The sequence below is a fragment of the Chelonoidis abingdonii genome, chromosome 2, assembly GCF_003597395.2.
Source record: "Chelonoidis abingdonii isolate Lonesome George chromosome 2, CheloAbing_2.0, whole genome shotgun sequence".
Taxonomy (NCBI): domain Eukaryota; kingdom Metazoa; phylum Chordata; order Testudines; family Testudinidae; genus Chelonoidis; species Chelonoidis abingdonii.
Genome location: NC_133770.1, coordinates 848,524 through 872,947, shown reverse-complemented (window position 1 = coordinate 872,947; position 24,424 = coordinate 848,524). Strand labels below are relative to the sequence as shown.

The window sequence follows — 24,424 nt, the reverse complement described above, 5'->3', positions numbered from 1 at the left end:
CTTTAACTTGCTGGCAAGAATACTGTAGGAGACCGTATAAAAGCTTTGCTAAAGTCAAGGACTAACATGTCCACTGCTTTCCCCTCCTCCACAGATCCAGTTATCTCCTCATAGAAGGCAATTAGTTAGTCAGGCATGACTTGCCCTTGGTAAATCCATGCTGACTGTTCATGATCACTTTCCTCTTCTCTAAGTGCTTCAGAAATGATTCCTTGAGGACCTGCTCCATGATTTTTACAGGGACTGAGCTCGGTCCCACTCTGTGCCAGGAAGAGATAACCCATCTGCTGTGCTCAGCTAGTCAGCACCCAGGCTTTCAGGGCAAGACACGGAGACTGGGGAGGGGTGGGGGGGGGTAGTTTGCTCTTGAACCTGCGGCTGCAAGTCTGGCTGCCTGAGGAGACAGACTGGTGGCTGTGTGGACGGATGCAGCAGGGCTGGGAGCCAACAGAAGCCAGGTCGATAAGGGGCTATGAGCACTACCAAGGCTGCATCCTGCCAGATGGATCCTATAAGCCGAGGTATCAGGGAAACAGGAGCAATGTTCTCATAAGAACTTCAAATCAGAGGATGAGGGAAACAGCATGGAGGGACCCTGGGCTGGCACCTGCTCTTCTTGTCAGTGGCAGAGCAGATCCATCATAGCAGGCCCCATGGGTGGAACACAGAGAAGAGTCCTTCAGAGTCCAGCCCTCCCCGCCCCATGGGAGCTCAGTCCTGGCTGCGAGGTCAGCCAGCAGAGTGTGGCTTGTTCCTGGGAGGGGATGGGCCCTGGGAGCTACCCTGTGCAGAGAGAACCATGTCCTAGCTTCTCACTTGCAGACTGGGATGAGCAGGACTGTGCTCGCCAAGCTAAGGGTTATGCCTGAGGCACATGGCCATATGTGAAGGAGACTGCTGAGCAGAGATGGGGACCACCTATCGAGGAAGGGTATCTTTGGGTACAGTCTGGTTAGCCTAGTTAGGCTTTAACCCAGGTTGGACGGGGGCAGGAGACAAAAGCCCACAGGTACATTAAAAACATGGAGACCTGGGAGATGGGTCAATCTGGGAGGAGCATGGGCTGTTATAGGGGGGACAAAGGAGAGACAAGAGGGAACACAGCAGGGAAATCAAATCACTATCTTAGATGCCCATATAATAGTGTGAGAAGTAGTGGAAATAAGCAGGAAGAACTCAAAATGCTAGTAAATAAACAGAACTATGTATCACAATTGGCATCACAGAGACTTGGGAAAACACCAATATTGGTATAGAAAAGTACAGCTTGCTCAGGAAAGACAGGCAGGGAAAAGGAGGAGGTGCTGCCCTCCATATAAAAAATGTACACACTTGGACAAAGGTTGAGATGGAAATAGGAGACAGACTTGTTGAAAGTCTCTGGGTAAGGGGGTCATGGTAGGGGTCCACTACAGACCACCTGTCATAAACATACGGCTAAGGGTAGCATAAAATCCCTCCTTTACCTGTAAAGGGTTAAGAAGCTCAGATAACCTGGTTGGCACCTGACCAAAAGGACCAATGAGGGGAGAAGATACTTTCAAATCTGTGAGGGAAGGTTTTTGTTTTGTGCTTTGTGTTCTCTCCAGGTCAGCGAGGAACCAGGGCAGGGAAAATACATCTTCCCAAGCCATACTTGAACTAAAGGCCTCTAAGATTACAAATTGTAAGTAACAGGAAGGAAATGTGTTAGATTATCTTTTGTTTTAGCTCGTGAATTTTCCCTGTGCTAAGAGGGAGGTTTATCCCTGTTTATGTACTTAAAAGTTTTGCCTGGAGGGGAAATCCTCTGTGTTTTGAATCTTTTTGTTACCCTGTAAAGTTATCTTCCATCCTGATTTTACAGAGATTATTCTTTTACCTTTTTTAGAATAAATTTCTTGTAAGAACCTGATTGTTTTTCAGTGTCCTAAAGACCCAGGGGTTTGATCTGCACTCACTTTGTAAACAATTGGTTGGTATATTATTCTCAAGCCTCTCCAGGAAAGGGGGTGTAGGGCTTGGAGGGATATTTTGGGAGAGGTAGGGCTCCACATGGCCCTCCCTAAATGTTTGTATAAATCACTTGGTACGAGCAGTACTCATCCAAGGACAAGGAAGAATTTGTGCCGTCGGGAAGTTTTTAACCTAAACTGGAGATATAAGCTTAGGGGGTCTTTCATGCAGGTCCCCACATCTGTACCCTAGAGTTCGGAGTGGGCGACCCTGACGCCACCTAACTAGGAAGAAAAGGTGGATGAGGCTTTTTTTAAACAACTAACAAAATAATCTAAAGCATAGGACTTGGTGGTGATGGGGGATTTCAACTACTCAGACATCTGTTGGGAAAACAACACAGCAGGGCACAGATTATTCAACAAGTTCTTGGAATATATTGGGAGACAATTTTGTATTTCAGAAGGTGGAGAAAGCTACTGGGGGGAGGCTGTTCTAGATTTGATTTTAACAAATAGAGAGGAACTGGTTGAGAATTTGAAGGTGGAAGGCAGCTTGGATGAAAGTGATCATGAAATGATCAAGTTTATGATTCTAAGGAATGGTAGGAGAGAGAACAGCACAATAAAGAGAATGGATTTCAAGGAGGCAGAGTTTAGCAAACTCAGGGAGTTGGTAGGTCAGATCCCATGTGAAGCAAGTCTAGGGGGGAAAACAACTGAAGACAGTTGGCAGTTTTGCAAAGAGACATTGTTACGGGCACAAGAGCAAACTGTCCCCCTGTGTAGGACGGACAGGAAGTCTGGCAAGAGACCACCCTGGCTTAACTAGGAGATCTTCAATGATCTGAACCTCAAACAGGAGTCCTACAAAAAGTGGAAACTCAGTCAAATGACAAAGGATGAATATAAACAAACACCACAAATCTGTAGGGACAAAATGAGAAAGGCCAAGGCACAAAACAAGATCAAACTAGCTAGGGACATAAGGGATAATGAGAAAACATTCTACAGATACATTAGAAGCAAGAGGAAGACCAAGGACAGGGTAGGCCCATTACTCAGTGAGTGGGGGAATGTGATGAAGTGGGACTGTTCTTAATGTTTCCTCTGAATACTGTGCGGGTGCCTCAGTTTCCCCTATGCATTTCTTAAGTCTCCAGTGTGCATAAATGGCCGACACTCTGTCTCCTGGCAACAAATGGCCGGGGCCCTTCCCCCCCTGCAAGGGAATAGCTAAAGGTGAACAAAGATCAGGTGACCTCCTGGCCCGGGAAAGAGACAAAGGCCAGAAGGGAAGGGCTGGAGGGAGTTTCAGTTTGGAGCTGGCTGGGGACAGGAAGCAAGTGCAGACGTTGGGGGGTCTGGCTCGCTGGGCCCCAAAATGGACCCAGCCGAGGGGTCCCATTCGCTGTACCTACAAACTCTGTTTTAGATCCTGTTCCTGTCATCGAATAAACCTCTGTGTTACTGGCTGGCTGAGAATCATGTCTGACTGCAAAATGGGGGTGCAGAACCCTGTGGCTTCCCCAGGACCCCGCCTGGGCACCCTTGCTGTGGGAAGCAAACAGAGGGGCAGAGGATCCTGAATGCTCCAAGGTCAGACCCAGGAGGTGAAGCCGTGTGAGCGTCTTGCTCTGAAGACAGTCTGCTCCAAGGGAGAGGAGGCTCCCCAAAGTCCTGCCTGGCTTTGTGGGGAGCAGTTCCAGGCATCGCCCAGGGACTCCGTGACAGGGAACAACTACAGAAAATGTGAGCAATGGTAGAGGTGCTAAATGACTGTTTCTTTTCAGCAAAAAGATTAGTAGCAATCAGATGTCTAACAGTGAACACCAGTGAAAATGAAGTAGGATCTGAGGCTAAAATAGGTTAGATCACTTCAGGTCACCAGGGCCTGATGAAATGCATCTTAGAATACTGGAGGAGCTGACTGAGGAGATATCGGAGCCATTAGCGATTGTCTTTAAAAAGTAAAGGAAGATGGGAGAGTCCAGAGGACCGGAAAAGGGCAAATCTAGTGCCCACCTATAAAGAAAGAAATAAGGACAACCCAGGGAATTACAGACCAGTCAGCTTAACTTCTGTACCTGGAAAGATAATAGAGCAAATAATGAAGTAATCAATTTGCAAACACCTAGAAGATAATAAGGTGATAAGTAACAGTCAGCATGGATTTGTCAAGAACAAATCATGTCAAACCAACCTGAGAGCTTTCTGCGACAGGGTAACAAGCCTTGGGTGGGGGAGTGGTAGTCGTGGTATATCTTGACTTTAGTAAAGCTTTTGACACTCTCTCACGTGACTGTCTCATAAACAAACTAGGGAAATACAATCTAAATGGAGCTACTATAAGATGGGTGCAGAACTGGCTGGAAAACCGTTCCCAGAGAGTAGGTATCAGTGGTTCACAGTCAAGGTGGAAGGGCATAAAGAGTGGGGTCCTGCAGGGATCAGTTCTGGGGCCGGTTCTGTTCAATGCCTTCATCAATGATTTAGATAATGGCACAGTTTGCAGACGATACCAAGCTGGGAGGGGCTGCAAATGCTTTGGAAGATTAGGATTAAAATTCAAAATGATCTGGACAAACTGGAGAAATGGTCTGGGGTAAACAGGATGAAATTCAATACGGACAAATGCAAAGTGCTCCCCTGAAGAAGGAACAATCGGTTGCACACACACAATGGGCAGTGATTGCCTAGTAAGGAGTCCTGCGGAAAGTGATCTGGGGGTCAAAGTGGATCACAAGCTAAATATGAATCAACAGTGTAACACTGTTGCAAAAAAAGTAAACATCCTTCTGGGCTGTATTAGCAGGAGTGTTGTAAGCAAGACACGAGAAGTGATTCTTCTGCTCTGCTCTGTGCTGATTAGGCTTCAACTGGAGTATTGTGTCCAGTTCTGTGCCTGACGTTTCAGGAAATTGGAGAAAGTCCAGAGAACAACAACAAAAATGATGAAAGGTCTAGAAAACATGACTTACGGGGGAAGATTGAAAAAACTGGGTCTGTTTGGTCTGGAGAAGAGAAGACTAAGAGGGGACATGGTAACAGTTTTCAAGTACATAAAAGACTGTCACAAGGAGGAGGGATGTAAACTGTTCTCGTTAACCTCTGAGGCTACAGGAAGCAATGGGCTTAAATTGCAGCAAGGGAGGTTTAGGTTGGACATTAGGAAAAACCTCCTGTCAGGGTGGTTAAGCACTGGAATAAATTGCCTGCGGAGGTTGTGGAGTCCCTGTCATTGGAGGCTTTTAAGAGCAGGTTGGACAAACCCCTGTCAGGAATGGTCTAGTTATTATGTAGACCTGCCTTGAGTGCAGGGGATTGGACCAGGTGACCTCTCAAGGTCCCTCCCAGTCCTACCTTTCTCGGATTCCCTGATGTTTAGTGGGCTGAGAAATAGGCTCCAGACAGCCTCGGAGCGGGCGGAGGTGAACTCTGGCGAGTGGTGTTATGGGTATGCTCGATTCCATGTAACCCAACAGCCCAAGCCAGGTTCTTGTTGCAGTTGCAGAGTTTCCCTTGGGGAGGAGAGCAGAGATGGCCTGACACCTCTCAAGGGAATCATGGCTCTGCCCATGGGCACTCTAGACAGCCCCTGGGAGGAGAGAGGCGACTTCCTGTAATTCACTCTCAGTGGTAAGGAGCAAAAGGCTGAGGGCAGGGTAGGGTGTCTCTCAGAGGTGTGTGCCAGTCCAGCCAGGCATTCTGTGAACACTGCAAACAGCTAGAGCCTTGTATCGTAACACTCCTGTTGTGCTGTGAAGCAGGGGCAGCCTTTGGGCTGGACAAATCACTGTGTGAAAACTCACATGGGAAAGGTTGACAGCCACATGCCAACCCTGAGCACCTAGAGGGCATGAGGGAGGCTTGTTTTGCCTTCTGAACTGGAGCTGATGGACTAGTTCAGTCACCTCAGGTCCAGGAGAGGCCACCTCCCGCTTTTCTTCTGGGATAAGTGGTGAGAACAGAAGCCCCTCCCTTTGAACTCCTGAGATGGGCCTTCTTCGGCTCCTGCGGGTCACAGGGATGGGGGTGGGACGCATGGAGCAGCCTCTGGTAGCTGTGGTGATGTAATCCCAGCCCCGGCCTGGGAAAAATGGGAAAGTGCAATAAAAGCAGAGTAGAGTGAAGGAGGTTGTGGTGGAATCGGTAGGAGGCTCTCAGACCCGAATGCCAGTTCTCCTCCTTGGGGACAATATAGGGGGGTAGTAGAAGAGATGGAAGCTCCCTGCAGGAGAAGTGACGTTTTCTCTGAGCAATATAGTCAGCTACCTCTGTTGGCAGGAGGTTCTCTGTCCAAACTGACCCCGCTCTCGACATATACACCTGCTACCAGGAGAAAACCACATACCCAGGGAGCTCAGCATTCCTAGAGTCCTTCGGGGTGTGCAATGACCCATCCGGATGGGAGCTAATGGTCCAGTCGCCAGAGGGGAAGATCTTCAGTAGCATTTTGGACCTCTCTGGCAGCCCCTGAGGGTGGGAGACAGGATGCCCAAGCTGGGCCAGGGTCACTTGCAGAGATATTCTAACCTCTGCATTCCTTGGCTCACGCTACACACAGGAGCTTGTTATCAGGAAGACACTTTGTGTCACCCCAACCCCTTGGCACATCTGGTGAATGAGGCCTGATATTTGCTGTGCAGCCACAGTGATGCCCAAAACCAGGCTTTGGTGTGCAGGGATCCAATCTCGGAGACCCTTCTCCATCAGGGGGCTCTCTGCAGCCCCACGTTAAAGCGCCCAGAGCTGGATGAGAGCAGAGGTACTCAAAGTCGGATCCTGCCTGGCCCTTCCCAGGTTTATTGGTATTGCCTGGGGGCAGGGTGAGGGGATGTTATCAAACAAGTTATGTGCTTTCTCTTGCATGGCTCAGAGGCCCATATCTAGGGCACATGCTCCTCTTCCCAGCAACTCCTGGAAGGACCTGAAGTCAGTGGGGGGAGGGAGGGGGTCACTTTCTTCCTTCGCCCTCTGTTCTCCTCTCAATCATCCTCAGATTCCTCTTCAGCTCTGAGGTTCTGGTTATCTGATCAAGGAAGAGGATCTGGGGTGCTTGACGGAAGGTCCCGAGGTAGCAGGCCAGAGGGACAGGCCAGGGTGGGTGCAGGGCCTGAGGTGATGTAGCAGGGCAGAACCAGCTGTCTGAGGTCTGGGTGTGCTGTGGGGCAGCATCCAGGTGCCCCTTGACTGACTCCTAGGGAAGTCCTAGCAGAAGGTGTTGGCTGCCTGGACTCTGGAGAAGGGGCACTGGGGTATATTTGCTCTAGAGGAGGTGCTGCCCCCTCGGGTCGGCAGAGAAAATCCTAGTGCCAAAGGGAGCTGGCGCAGTAACATCGGTACCAAGGCTTGAGCTATCGGTAGTTACAGATCTGCTGGCACTGCTGGAGACTCATGTCGGTACCAGGTCCAGCATGGCGAGTCCTGGTGCCTGCACTGGTGCCAGCACCCAGAGAGAGCCCTCGGTACTGGGACTAGAGACTGAGTTTAAGGCCAAAAGGGCCACTGACCTCCTATATATGACAGCCCTCCATGCCCCCCAGCCCCGGCCCCTCACGCTAGGAAGGGCTAAGTGGGAGCCACTGACACCAGATGAGGCAGAGGGCCATCAGGCAGAGACAGCTGGCGTTTGAGCCTGAGAAAGAGTTGGAAGGTGCAGAGGCCGAGGCCAAGTACCCCGGGTACGGTGCACCGATCTGCCTCGCCTGGAGCAGGCAGTGGTGCTGCCAATGTGCCAGCCAGACCAGCCGAGTTCGCTCTTGGGACTGAGGATGCTGCTTCGCACTGGCGGAGGGGGATCTCTATTCACTGGGTGTTGGTGGAGCGGTATCTCAGGGTGGAATGTCCACCAGCAAAAAGCTGGAGCAGCAAGCCACTGCGTGCATGATCTGGAGTGAGTCTGGAGGAGTGGGACCAGCACAGAGCGAGAGGCCAAAGCACGCTAACACCGGCTGAGTCCCTCACAAGCCCTAGGTGTGGCTGAAGGCCAGCAGGCACAGGCCAAGCCATGAGACAGCCAGGAACTAGCAGAAGAAAAGAGGAGGCAGCCAGCAAGGGGCATCCCCAGACTGAACTAGCCGGCCTCAGTAACGCAGATTGGGTGAAAAGGTGCAGGTGTCACAGACGAGCCAGGGGTCGCTGCCATAGGCAAGCTCAGGAGTGGAGCCCAGTTTGAGGGGATGGGACGGGGGGCACCAGGGTATACAGACACAGCAGACCCTGCTGGATGCTGCTGACCCATGATTCCTGCCTCTAGAATGGAGTCCCCAAGGACGGAGCCTCGAAGAGCCATCTGCCTGCCCACCTCTTCAATCGCCATCCTAGGGTGCCCCTCAGACCTTGACTTCTGCCGGCCAACAGCAACCACTCCAGATCAGTGACGCTGCCCAGAGCCACTGACTTGCTCTGATTTGTGCTGGGCACCCAGCGACAGCTCTGGGCAGAGGCGCCTGGCCCTCCCCACAGGCAGCGTGTGCTGGGAGCGGACGTGCTATACTCACCCCCACTGGCAGTGGAGAGCAGCAAGAGAGGGCGGGGAGGAGCTCTGCGGGCCTGTGGCAGGCACCGAGTCTCGTCATGGGGCAGGGGACGGCAGCACCCCCTGCTCAGCCGCTCAGGCTCACAGCTCAGGTCTGACAATGGGTGACTGACTGCGGATCCCCAGAGCCTCACCTCCGAGGCTGTCAGGCAGAGCCCCCTTCGCCTCACAGCCCTTGCTGCTCCCTCCGGGATGGACCCACCCAACACACTGCCCTCTAGTAACTCCCCTCCAGCCTGCAAGGCACCCCTCCAGCTCCTGCACCTGAGAGAGGGGCACGCGGGGCCAGCCCAGACTCCTCAGCCCCAGGTCCCTTACCTGAACTAGGCAATAGCCCAGCAGCTGCAAGTGCCTGTCCCTCATGGCTCGCGAGCCCACCAGGATGTCCGAGTTCTGGCAGTAATGCCACTTGTCATTGACTGAGAGGACCACCCTGCAGAGGACAGAGCGGGGGGAGGGAGCATTACCGTCTGCCCAGTACCCCACAGCTGGGGGACGGGAAGGGGAGCTGGGGGCAGCAGTGTTATACCCCAGACACTCCACGGCCAGGGAAGGGGGACCGGGGGCAGCAGCGTTATACCCCAGAGCCCCATGGCCGGGGGGCAGAGGATACACTGACTCACACTGGCCCTAGACACCCTGGCTGGGCCTGGGGCACGTTACCCACTAATGGGCACGCTGCACCTGTACCCTGCGGCCGAAGGAGGGGAGAGGATGTGGTGCAGATGGGGAGGCACACCCTGGTTCTTATGGTCAGCTGGGGGTGAGGTTTGCCCAGTCCTGAGCCTGCTCTGTACCAATGCCCTACAGGGGATGAGGAGGGGCAGGGCTGATGGAGGGGACTGAGACAGTGCTGGGGGAATGAAGCCGGGGATCCCAGATCTTGCCCTGCCCAGTACCTCTGAATCTCTTCAGCTCCCTGCAGCCCATTGCTTGGCCCTCTCTTGGAGCTGGGCAGAGCACAGGGCTCCTCGGCTGGGGCCGCCTTCCCCTTGTCCAGCTCCTCCTGGGCCTGCTGTCCCCTGCGATCAGGTCCCGGGCCACCGGCTGTTGCCTCCCCCTCCTCCAGGATCTTGCTGATAGGGAACTGGAAGAGGACGGCTGTGGAGGTGCCCCTGGGGGAGCAGTCAGAAGTGGTGGCCGGCTGCGGGGCCAGGCACTCCGAGGGGCTGCTGAGCGTGGAGCTGCCTTGGCTCTCCAGCGAGTGCTCTTTGCTCAGGCTGCAGTAGTAGTCCGATGGGGGCTGGAAGCAAGGGCCCCCTGGGGCAGGGCAGAGCGTGGGCAGGAAATGCCCAGTGAGGTTGCTTTCCCGGGGGCCCTTGGGGCTGCTGGGTGCCTCCGGAGTGAATGGTGCGAAGTCCTGCAAGTCAGCGGTGAGGGCCAGGACGCTGGAACGCAGACAGCTGGGAGCAGGGGGCACCCCAGGGCGGGCACAGGTAACCTTGTAGGCTGCAGGGACATGGGCAAGAGGCAGGACCACGCCCGAGCGGTTAATCCACAACAGGAAATCTGCAGAGACAGAGCACGGATCTGATGCAGGAACTGCTGATGCAGGACCCATGGAGTGGGGCTCAAGGCATCACTACATACCGTAGGGCCTTAGAGACAGAGCTGGCAAACAGGTGCACCCAGGGGCTGGTGGGAGCCCTCAGACGCACCTGGGGCACCAGCTGCCAGGCATGCCAGAGCAGGGATACGTCTGTCACACTGGGAACTCCATTTTATGGAACCTCCATGCTAGAGCATGCCCCACACCCTGCTGCAGCTCCTCGTGGCCCAGGGTGTCATTTTGGAGTGAAGGACTGACCTCTAGCAGAGTGACTGTGCCCCAAAAGTGGACACAGAGCAACCTAGAGCCTTTGCCACTGATTGTCTCTCTCACCCGGGCACCCACCAGAACAATCAACTCCACACAGGAGCCTGGATGTGGGCAGGGAGCTCAGGGCCGAGGGGGACTATGACAAAGTGGGAATGATCTTAATGTTTTCTCTGTGCGGGGGTGGGGGGTGGCACTATATGTGAAAGAAAATGTAGAATTAAATGAAGTAAAAATCCTAAGTGAAGCCACATGTTCCATAGAATCTCTATGCATAGTAATTCCATGCTCTAACAAGAATATAACAGTAGGGATCTATTATCAACCACCTGACCAGGACAGTGATAGTAACAATGAAATGCTAAGGGAAATTATAGAGGCTATCAAAATAAAGAACTCAATAATAGTGGGGGATTTCAGTTATCCTCATACTGACTGGATACATGTCACCTCAGGACGAAATGCAGAGAGAAAATTTCTCGATACTTTAAATGACTGCTTCTTGGAGCAGCTGGTACGGGAACCCAGAAGGGGAGAGGTAATTCTTGATTTAGTCCTGAGTGGAGCACAGGATCTGATCCAAGAGGTAACTATAACAGGACCGCTTGGCAATAGTGACCATAATACAATAACTTAACATTCCTGGGGTGGGAAGAACACCTCAACAGCCAAATACTGTGCCATTTAACTTCAGAAAGGGGAACTATGCAAAAAGAAGGTACAGTGACTAGAGTAAAATCCTTGCAAGCTGCATGGACACTTTTCAAAGACACCATAATAGAGGCCCAACTTAAATGTGTACTCCAAATTAAAAACACAGTAAAAGAACTGAAAAAGAGCCACCGTGGTTTAACAACCACGTAAAAGAAGCAATGGGAGATAAAAAGGCATCTTTTAAAAAATAGAAATCAAATGCTACTGAGGTAAATAGAAAGGAGCATAAACACTGCCAAATTAAGTGTAAAAATGAAAAGCCAAAAACGAGTTTGAAGAACAGGTAGCCAAAAACTCAAAAGGCAATAACATAATGTTTAAGTACATCAGAAGCAGGAAGCCTGCTAAACAAGCAGTGGGGCCCCTGGATGATCGAGATACAAAAGGAGCACTTAAAGACGATAAAGTAATTGCAGAGAAACTAAATGAATTCTTTGCTTCAGTCTTCCCGGCTGAGGATGTTAGGGAGATTCCCAAACCTGAGCCGGTTTTTGTAAGTGACAGATCTGAGTAATTGTCACAGATTGAGGTGTCACTAGAGGAGGTTTGGGAATTAATTGAGAACTTAACATTAACAAGTCACCGGGACCAGATGGCATTCACCCAAGAGTTCTGAAGGAACTCAAATGTGAAATTGCGAAACTACTAACTATGGTTTGTAACCTGTCCTTTAAATCGGTTTCTGTATCCAGTGACTGGAAGTTAGCTAATGTAATGCCAATATTTAAAAAGGGCTCTAGGGGTGATCCCAGCAATTGCAGACTGGTAAGTCTAACATCGGTACCAAGCAAATTAGTCGAAACAATAGTTAAGAATAAAATTGTTGGACACATAGAAAAACAAATTGTTGGGCAAAAGTCAACATGGTTTCTGTAAAGGGAAATCGTGTCTTATTAATCTATTAGAGTTCTTTGAAGGGGTCAAGAAACATGTGGACAAGGGGGATCCAGTGGACACAGTGTACTTAGATTTCCAGAAAGCCTTTGACAAGGTCCCTCACCAAAGGCTCTTACGCAAATTAAGTTGGGATGAGAGCGAAGAATCCTTTCATGGACTGGAAAACTGGTTAAAAGACAGGGAACAAAGGATAGGAATAAATGTAAATTTTCAGAAGTGGAGAGGGGTAACAGTGGTGTTCCCCAGGTCAGTCCTAGGACCAATCCTATTTCATAAATGATCTGGAGAAAGGGGTAAAAAGTGAGGTGGCAAAGTTTGCAGATGATACTAAACTACTCAAGATAGTTAAGACCAAAGCAGACTGTGAAGAACTTCAGAAAGATCTCACAAAACTAAGTGATTGGGCAACAAAATGGCAAAATGAAATTTAATGTGGATAAATGTAAAGTAATGCACACTGGAAAAAATAACCCCAACTATACATACAATATGATGGGGGTTAATTCAGCGACAACTAATCACGAAAAAGATCTTGGAGTCATTGTGGACGGTTCTCTGAAGACGTCCACGCAATGTGCAGTGCCAGTCAAAAAGCAAACAGGATGTTAGGAATCATTAAAAAGGGAATAGAGAATATCTTATTGCCCTTATATAAATCCATGGGACACCCACATCTCGAGTACTGTGTACAGATGTGGTCTCCTCATCTCAAAAAAGATATACTGGCACTAGAAAAGGTGCAGAGAAGGGCAACTAAAATGATTAGGGGTTTGGAACAGGTCTCACATGAGGTGAGATTAAAGGCGCTAGGACTTTTCAGCTTGGAAAAGAGGAGACTAAGGTGGATCTGATAGAGGTATATTAATTTATTTATTTTATAATTTTAAGGAGATATACCTGTCTCCTAGAACTGGAAGGGACCCTGAAGGGTCATTGAGTCCAGCCTCCTTCCTTCACTTGTAGGACCAAGTACTGATTTTGCCCCAGATCCCTAAGTGGTCCCCTCAAGGATTGAAGTCACAACCCTGGGTTTAGCAGGCCAATGCTCAAACCAAGTTATTTACTTATTCCCATAATACAAGAACTAGGGGTCACCAAATGAAATTAATAGGCAGCAGGTTTAAAACAAATACAAGGAAGTTCTTCTTCACACAGCGCACAGTTAACTTATGGAACTCCTCACCTGGGGAGGTTGTGAAGGCTGGGACTATACCAGGGTTTAAAAGAGAACTGGATAAATTCACGGAGGTTAAGTCCATTAATGGCTATTGGCCAGGATGGGTAAGGAATGGTGTCCCTAGCCTCTGTTTGTCAGAGGGTGGTGATGGACGGCAGGAGAGAGATCACTTGATCATTACCTGTTAGCTTCACTCCCTCTGGGGTACCTGGTGTTGGCCGCTGTCGGTAGACAGATACTGGGCTAGATGGACCTTTGGTCTGACCCAGTATGGCCGTTCTCATGTTCTCTGAATACTGTAGCGTGCCTCAGTTTCCCCTATGTGTTACTCAAGAGTCTAGGTGGTGGAATAAGGGTGTGATTGTTGCAGAGACCCCTAGAGGGCAGGTGTGACTGCGACTGGCTGCAGAGAACAGCCAACACTCTGGCCTGGCACCTGAAGGCCAAGCCCCCTGCTCTGCAAGAATGAACTCAGAAGTGCTGGAGAACAGAGACCATGTGACCTACTAGCCTGGGAAAGAGACAAAGGATGGAGGAGGGGCAAGGGGCCTGATGGAGGCCAGGCAGCTGGAAGGGGTCAGTGTCCTGGGTTTTTTTGGGGGGGGGGGGGGGGAAGCGGGAATGCAACCCAGCTGGAGCGCACCCAGGGCTCTGGATTCCACCCCACCCCCCAAGATGGACTTGCCTGTAACTTCCGGTTTCCTGTGCTAACAAGCTCTGATCTACACTGGGCTCCTGACAACTAATAACCCATTTGTGTCACATGCTGGTTGGGGGTCACTGTCAGCTGCAGAGCGTGGGGCAGGGCCCTTTGGAGGTGTGAGGCTCCCCAGCTATCACATCCAGGGGGATTCGCTGCAGGGAGCTCATGGTGGACAGGGGGCTGAGCACTTCGAGGGGGCTTGCCCTGGGGGGGCAGGGGTCACGGGTCATGCTGCATCAGAGTCCTGGCTCAGCTTCTTCCCCAGACTGTGACGCCCGTGACCAGAAGCCTGAATGGGAGCAGAGGCTGGACATCCTCAGTCTGGGCTCAGGGGGTCAGAGCCCAAGGCACCTGTGGAGCTGTACCAGCGACCCCTCCTCATGGGGACACAGCTTCCAATGGCAAGAGGGCATTTCCCTACAGCTAGCACCAGGCCCCGAGTGAAGCAAGGTGACTTTCCCCAGCAGAGCTGCGTTTGCACTGGGACAGTCGCAGGGGGAGAAATGTCAAAGAGATGCTAATGAACCCCCCCATGACACTAAGGCCAGACCTGCTGGGGGTGCTTGGCCAGCTAACTACATGGCATACTTCACTGTACCAGCACAGTGCTCCGGGGAATGCTGCCCCGCGGGCCTGGTAACAGCACTGCCCTGTCGGGATCACTATGTCTACACCAGGGCCTTCTGCTGGCCCAGCTCAGTCAGTCACCGCATCCCTGGCTGTGCGGGCAGGAGTCCATAGGGCAGACTTGGTGCGTATTTCAGGGGCTGGTCTCTGAAGGGGGCAGGCCACCATATACAAGAAGCCCAGGCTAAGGAGAGGAGGCAGGAAGGGCTGCCTGGCCTGTGGACACTGACGGAAGCCAGGACTCACTAGGGGTAGTACAACATCGTGAAGGCAGCCAAGAGCCATACCTCTCCAGTGGTCCAGAATGGCCTTTGCTAAGCCTGCGGCCCTGCTGTCCTGCCACAGTGTCCCTGAGCACCAGCTCCCAGCCCTGCACTCCCAGAGGTAAAACTCAGAGGGAACACATTCAAGCAATGGGGATTGGGGCTGGGTGTGGGAGGTCTAGGGTTGCCAGGCCCCGCTCCTCAAGGAAGGGTGATGGATCTGAGGTCTGCACGTGGGAGTGTGCCTCAGAGCCCAGAGCTAGGAACAGTGCTCCTGGGCCAGCTGGGCCACATGGGATCCAGCCACTGAGCCCACTCATGACTGCGCAGCTTAGAGAGCGACTGGGCTGGAGGTGGCATGAGGCTGAGCCACATCAGTGTCCTGGAAAATCCACTCCCCCCTTGTAATATGGGTGCAGGGCTAGGCCTGTCCAGCGGGGGGTGTCACTGCCCTGGGGAGCCCTCAAACACAGGGGTGCAGGACGAGACCCGTCTGGTGGGGGAGGAGGGGTCACCACTCGGAGGAGGCCCCCCACGCACACACAGGGGTGCAGGGTGAGGCTTGTCTGGTGGGGGAGGAGGGGTCACCACTCTGAAGAGCCCCCCTCCACACACACACACACACGGGTGCAGGGCTAGGCCTGTCTGGCGGAGAAGGAGGGGTCACCACCCTGAGGACCCCCTCTCTCCCTCCACCACACACACACACAGGTGCAAGACTAGGCTGTCCGGAGGGGGAGGAGGGCTCACCACGCTGAGGAGCCCCCCTCCACACACACACACACACACACGGGCGCAGGGCTAGGCCTGTCTGGCGGGCGAGGAGGGGGTCACCACCCTGAGCAGTCCCCCTCCACACACACACACACACACACACACACACACACACGGGTGTAGGGCTAGGCCTGTCTGGTGGGGGAGGAGGGGTCACCACCCTGAGGAGCCCCCCTCCACACACACACGGGTGCAGGGTTAGGCCTGTCTGGAGGGGGAGGAGGGGTCACCACTCTGAGGAGTCCCCCTCCACACACACACACACACACACACACGGGTGCAGGGCTAGGCCTGTCTGGCAGGGGAGGAGGGGTCACCACCCTGAGGAGCCCCCCTCCACACACACACACACGGGTGCAGGGCTAGGCCTGTCTGGCAGGGGAGGAGGGGTCACCACCCTGAGGAGCCCCCCTCCACACACACACACACGGGTGCAGGGCTAGGCCTGTCTGGCAGGGGAGGAGGGGTCACCACCCTGAGGAGTCCCCCACACCCACACAGGGTGCAGGGCTAGGCCTGTCTGGCAGGGAGGGAGGGGTCACCACTCTGAGGATCCCATCTCTCCCCCCCCATCCTGCCACGCAGGGTGCAAGGCTAGGCCTGTCTGGCAGGGTTGTCACTGCCCTGGGGTGACCTGCAGTGAGGCTAGCTGAGCTCAGGCAGATTTTGCTCCTTCCATCTTTCCAGCCCCAGTAAAGTCCCCAAATTCCCTTCGGCTTCTCACGCTCATTCCGAGAGGCTTGGCTCAACCGGGGAGGGGTCTCCCCAGGCCCCACAAGGAGGGCGCATTCCCTGCTCCCCCGGGGGCCGGTATGCCATCTCCTCTCCCGCAGGACGTGTTTCCTCAGGGGTGCCTGGAGCCTACAGTCAAAGATCTGCCTGCATCCCCGGCTCCCTAGGGACACCCCCAGGAACGTTACTGTGACGAAGTGGGAATGTTCTGGCTACGTTCTGTGAATGCTGTGTGGGGAGTGTTGAACTGAGAAGGTGGCAGGGGAGTTTTGCTGGGACAGCCCGGGCCTGCGCTGGGGAAGGAAGGATACCTGAGCATGTCACCTGAGAACCCAGGAGGGGGGTTGAAGGCCAGGTGACACCTCTGCCTGGGGGAAAAATGGACAAAGGACACAAAGGCTGGGGGAGGAGCTGGGAGGAGGCTGAGTGAGAGGCTGGAGGAAGTTTCAGTTTGGAGCTGGCTGGGAAATGGAGAGGGGCCCCGACAGAGCTTGGGCTTCCCGACAGGGCTGTGGCCTCCCTGGGGCCCCCAGCTGGACCTAACTAAAGGGGGTCCTGTTGTTTGTCTCGGCAAGACCTGTCTTGGACTGTGTTCCTGTCGTCGAAATAAACCTTCTGTTTTACTGGCTGGCTGAGAGTCCTGGTGAATCGCAGGAAGCGGTGGATGCCGGACCTAGTCTCCCCCACACTCCATGACAGTTACCTGTGCAGTATCCGGGGGGCAGCACCTCATCCTGCCGGTAGCACTCCTCTCCTACCAGCTGCCTCAGGGCCTCAGCCACCAGCCCCTTGTAACTGAAGGGAGGAACAAGAGGGGTCACAGCAAACCCCAGCCAGGACCTCCAGCCACCTCCCACCTCCTCTGCTGGGCTGCAACGCTCACGCTCATCAAACCCGGCCCTCCCGAGGACACAGGGCGCTACGGACCCTGCCGCTGCAGCTGCCCCACTAACCCAGGGCTGGTCCACACCAGACTGACCCAGCCCCGCTGCTCAGAAATCCACCCCCGCCCCATGCAACATAGTTAGACCACCCTCTAGCACTGTCTACACTCTACAGGGAGGCTGAACTCATCCAGCCCTAGCTCCCGTCTCTTGGGGAGGGGCCAGAGCAATGGGCAAACCCCTCCCATTGCCCTGTCTACACAGCAGCTCGACAGTGGTGTAGCTGCAGCACTGCACCGTAGAGCGTCTCGGAGCTCAGAACGTGCCCACTGCAGACAGGGTGCCAGCCCTAGCTATGGGCACAGCACAAGCCTCTCCTGCCTCGCACCCCCGGGCCGGGCTTCTCCCCTGCTGCTTCATAGTAGGAAGCTTCTCCTCCCAGAGCAGGAGGTGCAGAGCCAGTGGGGGACTGGGGTAGGGGGGGAGAATGGCACAGAACTGAGAACCGCCTCCCCCATCACCCTGGGCTGGGTACCGCCCCTCCGACCTGTAAGGCCTATGTGCTGGGTCCTCTGACATCCCCCTTCCCCCAGGCTGGACACTGCCCCTCCGACCCATACGGCCTGTGTGCTGGGCCCTCCGACACCCCCTTCCCCCAGGCTGGACACCGCCCCTTCGACCCGTATGGCCTGGGTGTTAGGCCCTACAACAGCCCCCCCGCCCCCCCCGGCTGGACACAGACCCTTCAACCCGTACAGCCTGGGTGCTGGGCCCTCCGACAAACACCCCCTGCCCCCTCCTGGGCTGGACACAGCTCCTCTGACCCGTATGGCCTGGGTGCTGGGCCCTCCAACACCGCCCCCGTGGCTGGACACTGCCCCTCTGACCTGTACGGCCTGGGAGCCGGGCCCTCCGACACCCACCCCCCTCCCATCACCCTGGGCTGAGCACTGCTCGTCCGACCCGCATGGCCTGCTGCCCTCAAACCCTGTCCCCGCACCAGCCCTCCAACCTGTATTTCCTGTTGGCCTCGTCAGCTGTCAGGGCGTGGTCGAACATGAGGACCCGGTAGCGTGGGTCAAGGCGCGGGCCACTGTAATCGTGGAACTCCAGCTCCAATGCTGCATCCAGCAGAGAGAGGTAGCGGCGCACGATCAGCGCATAGGGGCTGCCTGCACCGGGAAAGAGACAGGCAGTGCTCCTGTCCCCCTGCTCATGCCAGGATCCTCCTTTCCTGGGGCAGGGGCCAGATCCTTGCAGGGGCTCTATCCACCCCCCACATTCCTCCCACTTTCCTGGAAAGGGCTGCCATACCCAACTCTTTGGGACCCACCTCCCACCTCCAGCCCTGGGGGCTGTAACCAGCTGTGAGGGTTTCCTGGGCAGAGGACTGACATACTCATGACATTGGTGATGAAGGCTGGGGAGAAAACCTGGTGCAGGACAGCCTGGGGGAAGTGCCTGAGCTGGAACATGGACATGAGGATGTTGACAGTGGCCAGGGGTGAGCTGGCTGCCTTCTGCTCCAGGATGGCCTCCAGCTTAGGGAAGAGTTCGCTGTGGTTAGATGGCCGGTAATTCATGCGGCTGAAGGGAAACACCAGCTTCTGGATCACCTGCAGCCAGAGAGAGAGGGAGTGAGGCTGGGGCAGGCAGGGGCATGGAGGACTGGTCGGTCTTGCCCTGAAGGGGCCCTTCCCTGGTAACTGCACTGAGATCCCCACTCACATGGGGGACTCCGTTATCCCCCTTGGTAACGGGAGAGCTCCACAGAGCTGGGCCTCAGCCTGCCTCCCGGGGGCAGGGCAGGGCGCTCACCTTGCTCTCCAGCTGCTCCCCACGCTTCAGCAGGAAGATGGCGATGGTGTCGAGCAGGCGTGGCTCACGCAGCCTGTGCCGGGCCACATACTTGGCAATCAGCGCCATGGTGTAGGGGGTGAGGTTCTCGGCCTTCCTTGGGAGCCACTCTGCAGGGAACACCACAGAGCAGGGCTGCATCAGCCAGAAACCCCAGACACTGCCTGCCTGGGGCCCCATGTCCTGGAGGATAACAGCAAGGCCCTTCCACGCCAGGTCTCTGCACACGACTCCCTGGGGCTCCGACTGAAACAAGGACACTGCTCCCATGCTCCCTGCAGGATTGGTCCACACGCCCTGGCTGAGGTGCACAAGGGGTCAAGAGCAGGACGGGCACCCTCGACCCTCCCAGAGCAGCCACTGACAGGCAGGCTCCTGTGTGTGCAGCTTGCACAGTGCCACTCCCCGTGCTAGATATTGGGAGATCATCACAGGGTGCTCCTGGAAGAGCAGGGATGCATGGCTTAGGGGGCAGGCACAGTCTGTGATGTTTAAACCACCACCACAGGGGTGAATCAGCAAGTTGGTACAAGGCCTCCTCTGCTGAGCCCAGGGCAGCTCCCATGCAAACTGCAGGGGCCCCAGAGCTTTCCAGAAGAGCATATCTGCATGTACAGATGTTCCTTTCCTCCTCTCCCCAAAGGGCTGAGGTTCCTGTGCTCCAGCCTCCAGAATTCACCATCCAGCCACCAGCCTGGGACACCTCTACCCAGAAGGGGAATGGCTGGGAAACCCCAATTGTAGCGGTGGCTGCTCTAACGTCAAGCATTTTCCCAGCACACCGGGGAAGGCCTAGCACAGCTGAGCTCAGGCTGCCAGGATGTCCTTTAAGGGGCAAGAAAGGGCAGGAACAGAGGGTGTGGAGAGGGTGCCCCAGAGCCCAGACCAGCCCATACTGGGAAAGGTTTGAGGCAAGCCGGGGGAGGTAAGTAGCCCCCAGCCCTCACCTGCCATGCTGCGGATGAAGCGCTCCTGGCGGTTCTCATAGAAGAGCTGCGAGCTGAAGATGGCCTCCAGGGCCTTATTGCTGGCCTCCTGAGCGCACAGAGCCAACATCTCATCCAGCAGGGCTAGCTCGTGCTCACGGACGGCGCTCACTTGCCCCAGCGTGTGCCTGACCAGACGCAGGATCTTGCGGTTGTTGAGCAGCTGCTGGTCAGAGGCTGGGTGGCCCTGCAGCGCCTGGGCCCGGAGCCGATAGTAGGAGAGGAGGAGGAAGAGGGTCTGTGGGTGGCGCTCTTTCTCCAGGTGCCGCTCCAGGCTGCTGAGGCAGGACTCCACCAGGGGGTGGGGGCTGGATGGGTGAAGCCGCATCACACTGCTGAACACCATGGAGACGTCCTTCTGGTTGAAGCGCCCCAGACGGCTCCGGGACTCATCCTCCAGCACCTGCACCAAGGCTGACTCACCAGGGAGGCCTGGAGACAGAGCAGGGATTTAGGAAACCTTGCCCTCTGGCATACCCACTCGCTGCAGGAGCTGGGTTCTGCCTCTGACCCCACTCAGAGCTTCCCCATCAGCAGCACTAGGAAACCAGCCCAGGTCAGGTCAGTTTTGCTGCTGCCCACAGCATGGGCTGAGTCTTGTCAATTACTCCTGAGGCTTCTTCGGAAGCGCTAGATGGCCCCAGCAGTGCTGGAGCTGCCTGTGGGCAGACTCAGGCAGGGGTGCAGAGCACCATGGTCAGATTCGGAGGGTCCTTCCCGAGGGGAAGAGCTAGAAATGCCATGATGTTTCAGTTAAAGCTGGGATCCGGCAGAAACGGATCCACTCTGCACCAGGGCAGACTCCTGATCTCCATGAGTGGGCTTTTACAGGCCCAGACTGCTGTGCCTGCAACTCCCAACCACCCAGAGCCACAGGCACACGCAGCAGGTCTTCCCTCCAGCATCCTGGTCCGGCTCTCGGAAAGGGAACCTGATTCAAATCAGTCAGGTCCCTATGGATTCCAGCTGATCCTGAGAATCATGCTCTAAAATATCAGCTAAACAAAACAAAACAAAACAAACAAACAAAAAAATGTTTAGTTCTCATGGTTGCAAAGAAAATGTTGAAATGCAACCTGAGCACGACCAATGCCATGAGACTGGCCTCAGTGCCCGGCCAGCTTGAAGAGGGGTGGCAGCCCATTCCTCTCGGGGCGAGGGAGGGGAGTGATGATGCTGAAACCTAAGAGGCTGATTTCCCTGTGATCATTCTGGGTCTAATCCAGTGGATCCCAAACTTTAACAACCTGTGAACTCCTTTCACTAAAATGTCAAGTCTCGTGAACTCCCGCCTAAAAATGAATATTTCCAGGGATTTTCTCCTTCACCCGAGTACAAATTATTAAAGCAATGATCTTGGAAATACAAAATTTGTTTTTGTGACATGCTTATTACACACTATTTATTATTAATTATTATTTATCAGTACAGTGTTTTTATTATATTATGAAAACGGCAACACTCTTCCAAGATCCCACTTTCATAGCTTATATCAGTTTGAATAAATCTGTTATAAGACAAGGCTCCTATGTTTCTTCAAGGAGTATCAGATGTGAAACAGCAGGAAGGTATTTAAGGAGTCAACTCAAAGAGTTCCTTCTACACCAGCATTCAGGTCTTGGGCAGTCCAGGCAAACAACGCATGTTACAATAAAGCCTAAACTTGTTCTTCATAATAATTTTAAATAAAATACTAGCTGCTTATTTAATTTTAAAAACAGCAAAAAATATCCACCTCCATTTCCATTTCTTATAAGGGGTCTTGAAGTTTAAATCTCCTCAGTGTGACAGATACGCTTGCTTTGATTTGCTTAGCTCTTGGAAGTCCAGGGGCTCCGGGCTGCTGGCCTCATGCTGCCCGGGGTCCCTATGGACAGCTCTGTCCACCATTAGGGAATTTTTTCCCGAGAACCCCCTGTAACATTTCAAGGAACCCCAGTTTGGGAACCACTGATCTATTCTGATGCTTAGTGAAGTCAGTGGAAAGTCTTGCTGACTTTGCTGGGCACAAGATTGGACCGTGCAACAGTCACACCTATTCCACAACCTCACACTGCCTTCTCTGCCTTGTACAGGGAGGAATTTCCTGTCTTCTTCAAAACCCAGGAGATGCGGCACTAACCAGGCTAATCATTCCCAACTCATCTTTTAATTTAAATGAATATTTTAACTAAGGTAACTGAAGAAGTGACAGTAGCTGAGCCACTAACAGTGACCACAATTGAATTAAGTTCAACGTCCCAGAGAAGGTAGGGCCCCAAGAAGTGACAGTGACAACATTTCAGAAAGAGATTGAAATATGAGGCAGATGGTCAAATAGGCTCTCAGGTCGGAAGTAAAGAAAGTGAAATCCCTGCAGGTGGCATGGATCCCAGTGAAACAAACAGGAGGAGACACTCAGAACATATACGAGCTGTAAGGCCAATGAACGAGGCTAGCAGGCAGCGGCAAGAGGCTACTTGAGCCCAACAGAAATCCAACAGCACATCCAAGAGCCCTGAAGGAGCGTCAGTAAGAAGAGGCTGAGCTGCTTTACGAAAACCAGCTGCTGTCCCAGACGCCCAGAGGGGCCAATGCTGTACCCAGATCTAAAAAGACCTTGGGGTGATCTGAGGAATTAGACCAGTCAGCCTTACAGCTGTACCTGGCAAACTGGTTGAAATGATCATTAACAACAGTCTGTTAAAAGACCTGGAAGAACTGGGTTTCGCAGGGTCTAACCAGCGTCATTTTTGCCAAGGAAAATAACGTCTCACTCATCTATTGAGCCAACTGACATAATTTAGACTTTCAAAAGGCCTTTTCCAAGGTCCCCCACAAGAAGTGGCTAAAGAAGCGAAGTCATCCTGGGGTGAGAGGGACAGTGCTGTCCTGGATCGAGGCTGACTGGGCACAGAAAGCGAGAGCAGGACTAAAGGACACAAGGCTAACAGTGGGGCCTGAAGGCTCCAGGCTAGGTCCTGTGTTTAATGAATTTATCAGTGGTCTGGAAAGGAGGGTAAGCAGGGAAGGAGCAGTATTTGCAGCTGATAAGTTATTTAGGTGAGTCAGGCCCAGAGAGAGCGGTGAGGAACTCAGATCTCAAGCCCAGCTGGGTGAAAAGGCTGCATGACAGGCAGTGAAGTTCACTGTTGATAAATAGCAAGTAATGCGCATTGGAGTGGAAAATATGAATGGCTTGTCCACCTGACAGTGCTCGACATTAACTGTGTCAGCCCAGGAAAGGGATAAAAATAAATAAATAATAAATAATTGGAGATACACCCATCTCCTAGAACTGGAAGGGACCTTGAAAGGTCATTGAGTCCAGCCCCCTGCCTTCACTAGCAGGACCAATTTGTGCCCCAGTTCCCTAAGTGGCCCCCTCAAGGATTGAACTCACAACCCTAGGTTTAGCAGGCCACTGCTCAAACCACTGAGCTATCCCTCCTCCCACCCCTCTGGGTGTCACTGCCGATAGCTCAGTGGAGATCTCTGCTCAGTGCACAGCTGTGGTCAAAAAAGCTGCGCTGATGCTGGGATGCTTAAGGACTAGGGTGGTGAATAACTGAGAATATTCAAACACCTTTTTATAAGCCAATAGCGCAGCCTCATCCGGATTTCGTGTGCAGCACGGGCGCTCTGTCCCAGATGGATATGGCAGAGCTAGGATGTTCACACAAGGGCGGTGAGAATGATCCAAGGCCTAGAACAGCAGTTCTCAAACTGTGGTTCGGGAACCCGAAGTGTCTTGTGACCCCAGGGCCAGCATTAGACTTGCTGGGACCTGGGGCTGAAACTACAGCCTGAGCTCCACCCTCACCCAGGATGGCGGGATTTGGGCTCTGGCCCCCTCTCCTGGGGTCACAGAGTAATTCTGTTGAAAGAAGGGGGTCGCGGTGCAATGACAATTGAGAACCACCAGCCTAGAAAAACTCTATGAAGAGAGACTGAAATAACTGGGATGGTTTCCTTAGAGAGCAGACGAGCAAGAGGGGATGTGATAAAAGTCTAGGCAAATGACGACTGGTCTAGAGAAAGCAGATGGGTGCATTTGTGCTCCCTGACTTAGAACGCAAGGACAAGGGGACATTCCATGAGATTAACAGTGGGAAATTCCAAACTGAAAAACACCTTTTACATGGCCTGTGATTAAAGGGTGCAAGTCACTGACACAGTAAGTCACTGAAGCCAAGAATTTAACGAGATTCAAAGACGGATTGGAAGCTTATGTGGCTACCAAGAACACCCATAATAATTATTGTAACACAAATTCTGCAGGGATATTAAACCTCATCTCCAAGGCTTAAGCCGATCGCTGACTAGTAAGGGCTACATAAAACCTACTGCTGGGGAAGATTGCCCCACATTGTAAGTGTGACGAACTGGGACTGTTCTTAATGTTTGCTCTGAACACTGTGTTGGTGCCTCAGTGTCCCCTAGGCAGTTCTTAAGTATCTAGGTGGTGGGATAAGGGTGTGTGATTGCTACAGAGGAAGGGGCCAGTGCACCTAAATGCCGGGCACTCTGTCTCCTAGCA

General features: G+C 53.4%; 1 protein-coding gene across 4 annotated transcripts in view; it reads right to left on the bottom strand.

Annotated features, from left to right (window-relative positions):
- Window positions 1-24,424, bottom strand: part of FASTK (Fas activated serine/threonine kinase) — a 419,919-nt gene that overhangs the window by 392,426 nt on the left and 3,069 nt on the right. For all 4 annotated transcript variants that reach the window (XR_012655145.1, XM_032796623.2, XM_032796624.2 and 1 more), the window contains exons 2-8: window positions 19,867-20,337; window positions 18,881-19,029; window positions 18,462-18,678; window positions 18,075-18,234; window positions 16,882-16,973; window positions 9,375-9,984; window positions 8,794-8,908 (exon numbers count right to left, since the gene is read on the bottom strand). Coding sequence is in view for 3 of the 4 variants with exons in the window: in XM_032796623.2 (XP_032652514.1) it covers window positions 8,794-8,908; window positions 9,375-9,984; window positions 16,882-16,973; window positions 18,075-18,234; window positions 18,462-18,678; window positions 18,881-19,029; window positions 19,867-20,337 (1,814 nt within the window). In the remaining variant the exon portion in view is untranslated. The remainder of the gene's footprint in view (window positions 1-8,793; window positions 8,909-9,374; window positions 9,985-16,881; window positions 16,974-18,074; window positions 18,235-18,461; window positions 18,679-18,880; window positions 19,030-19,866; window positions 20,338-24,424) is intronic.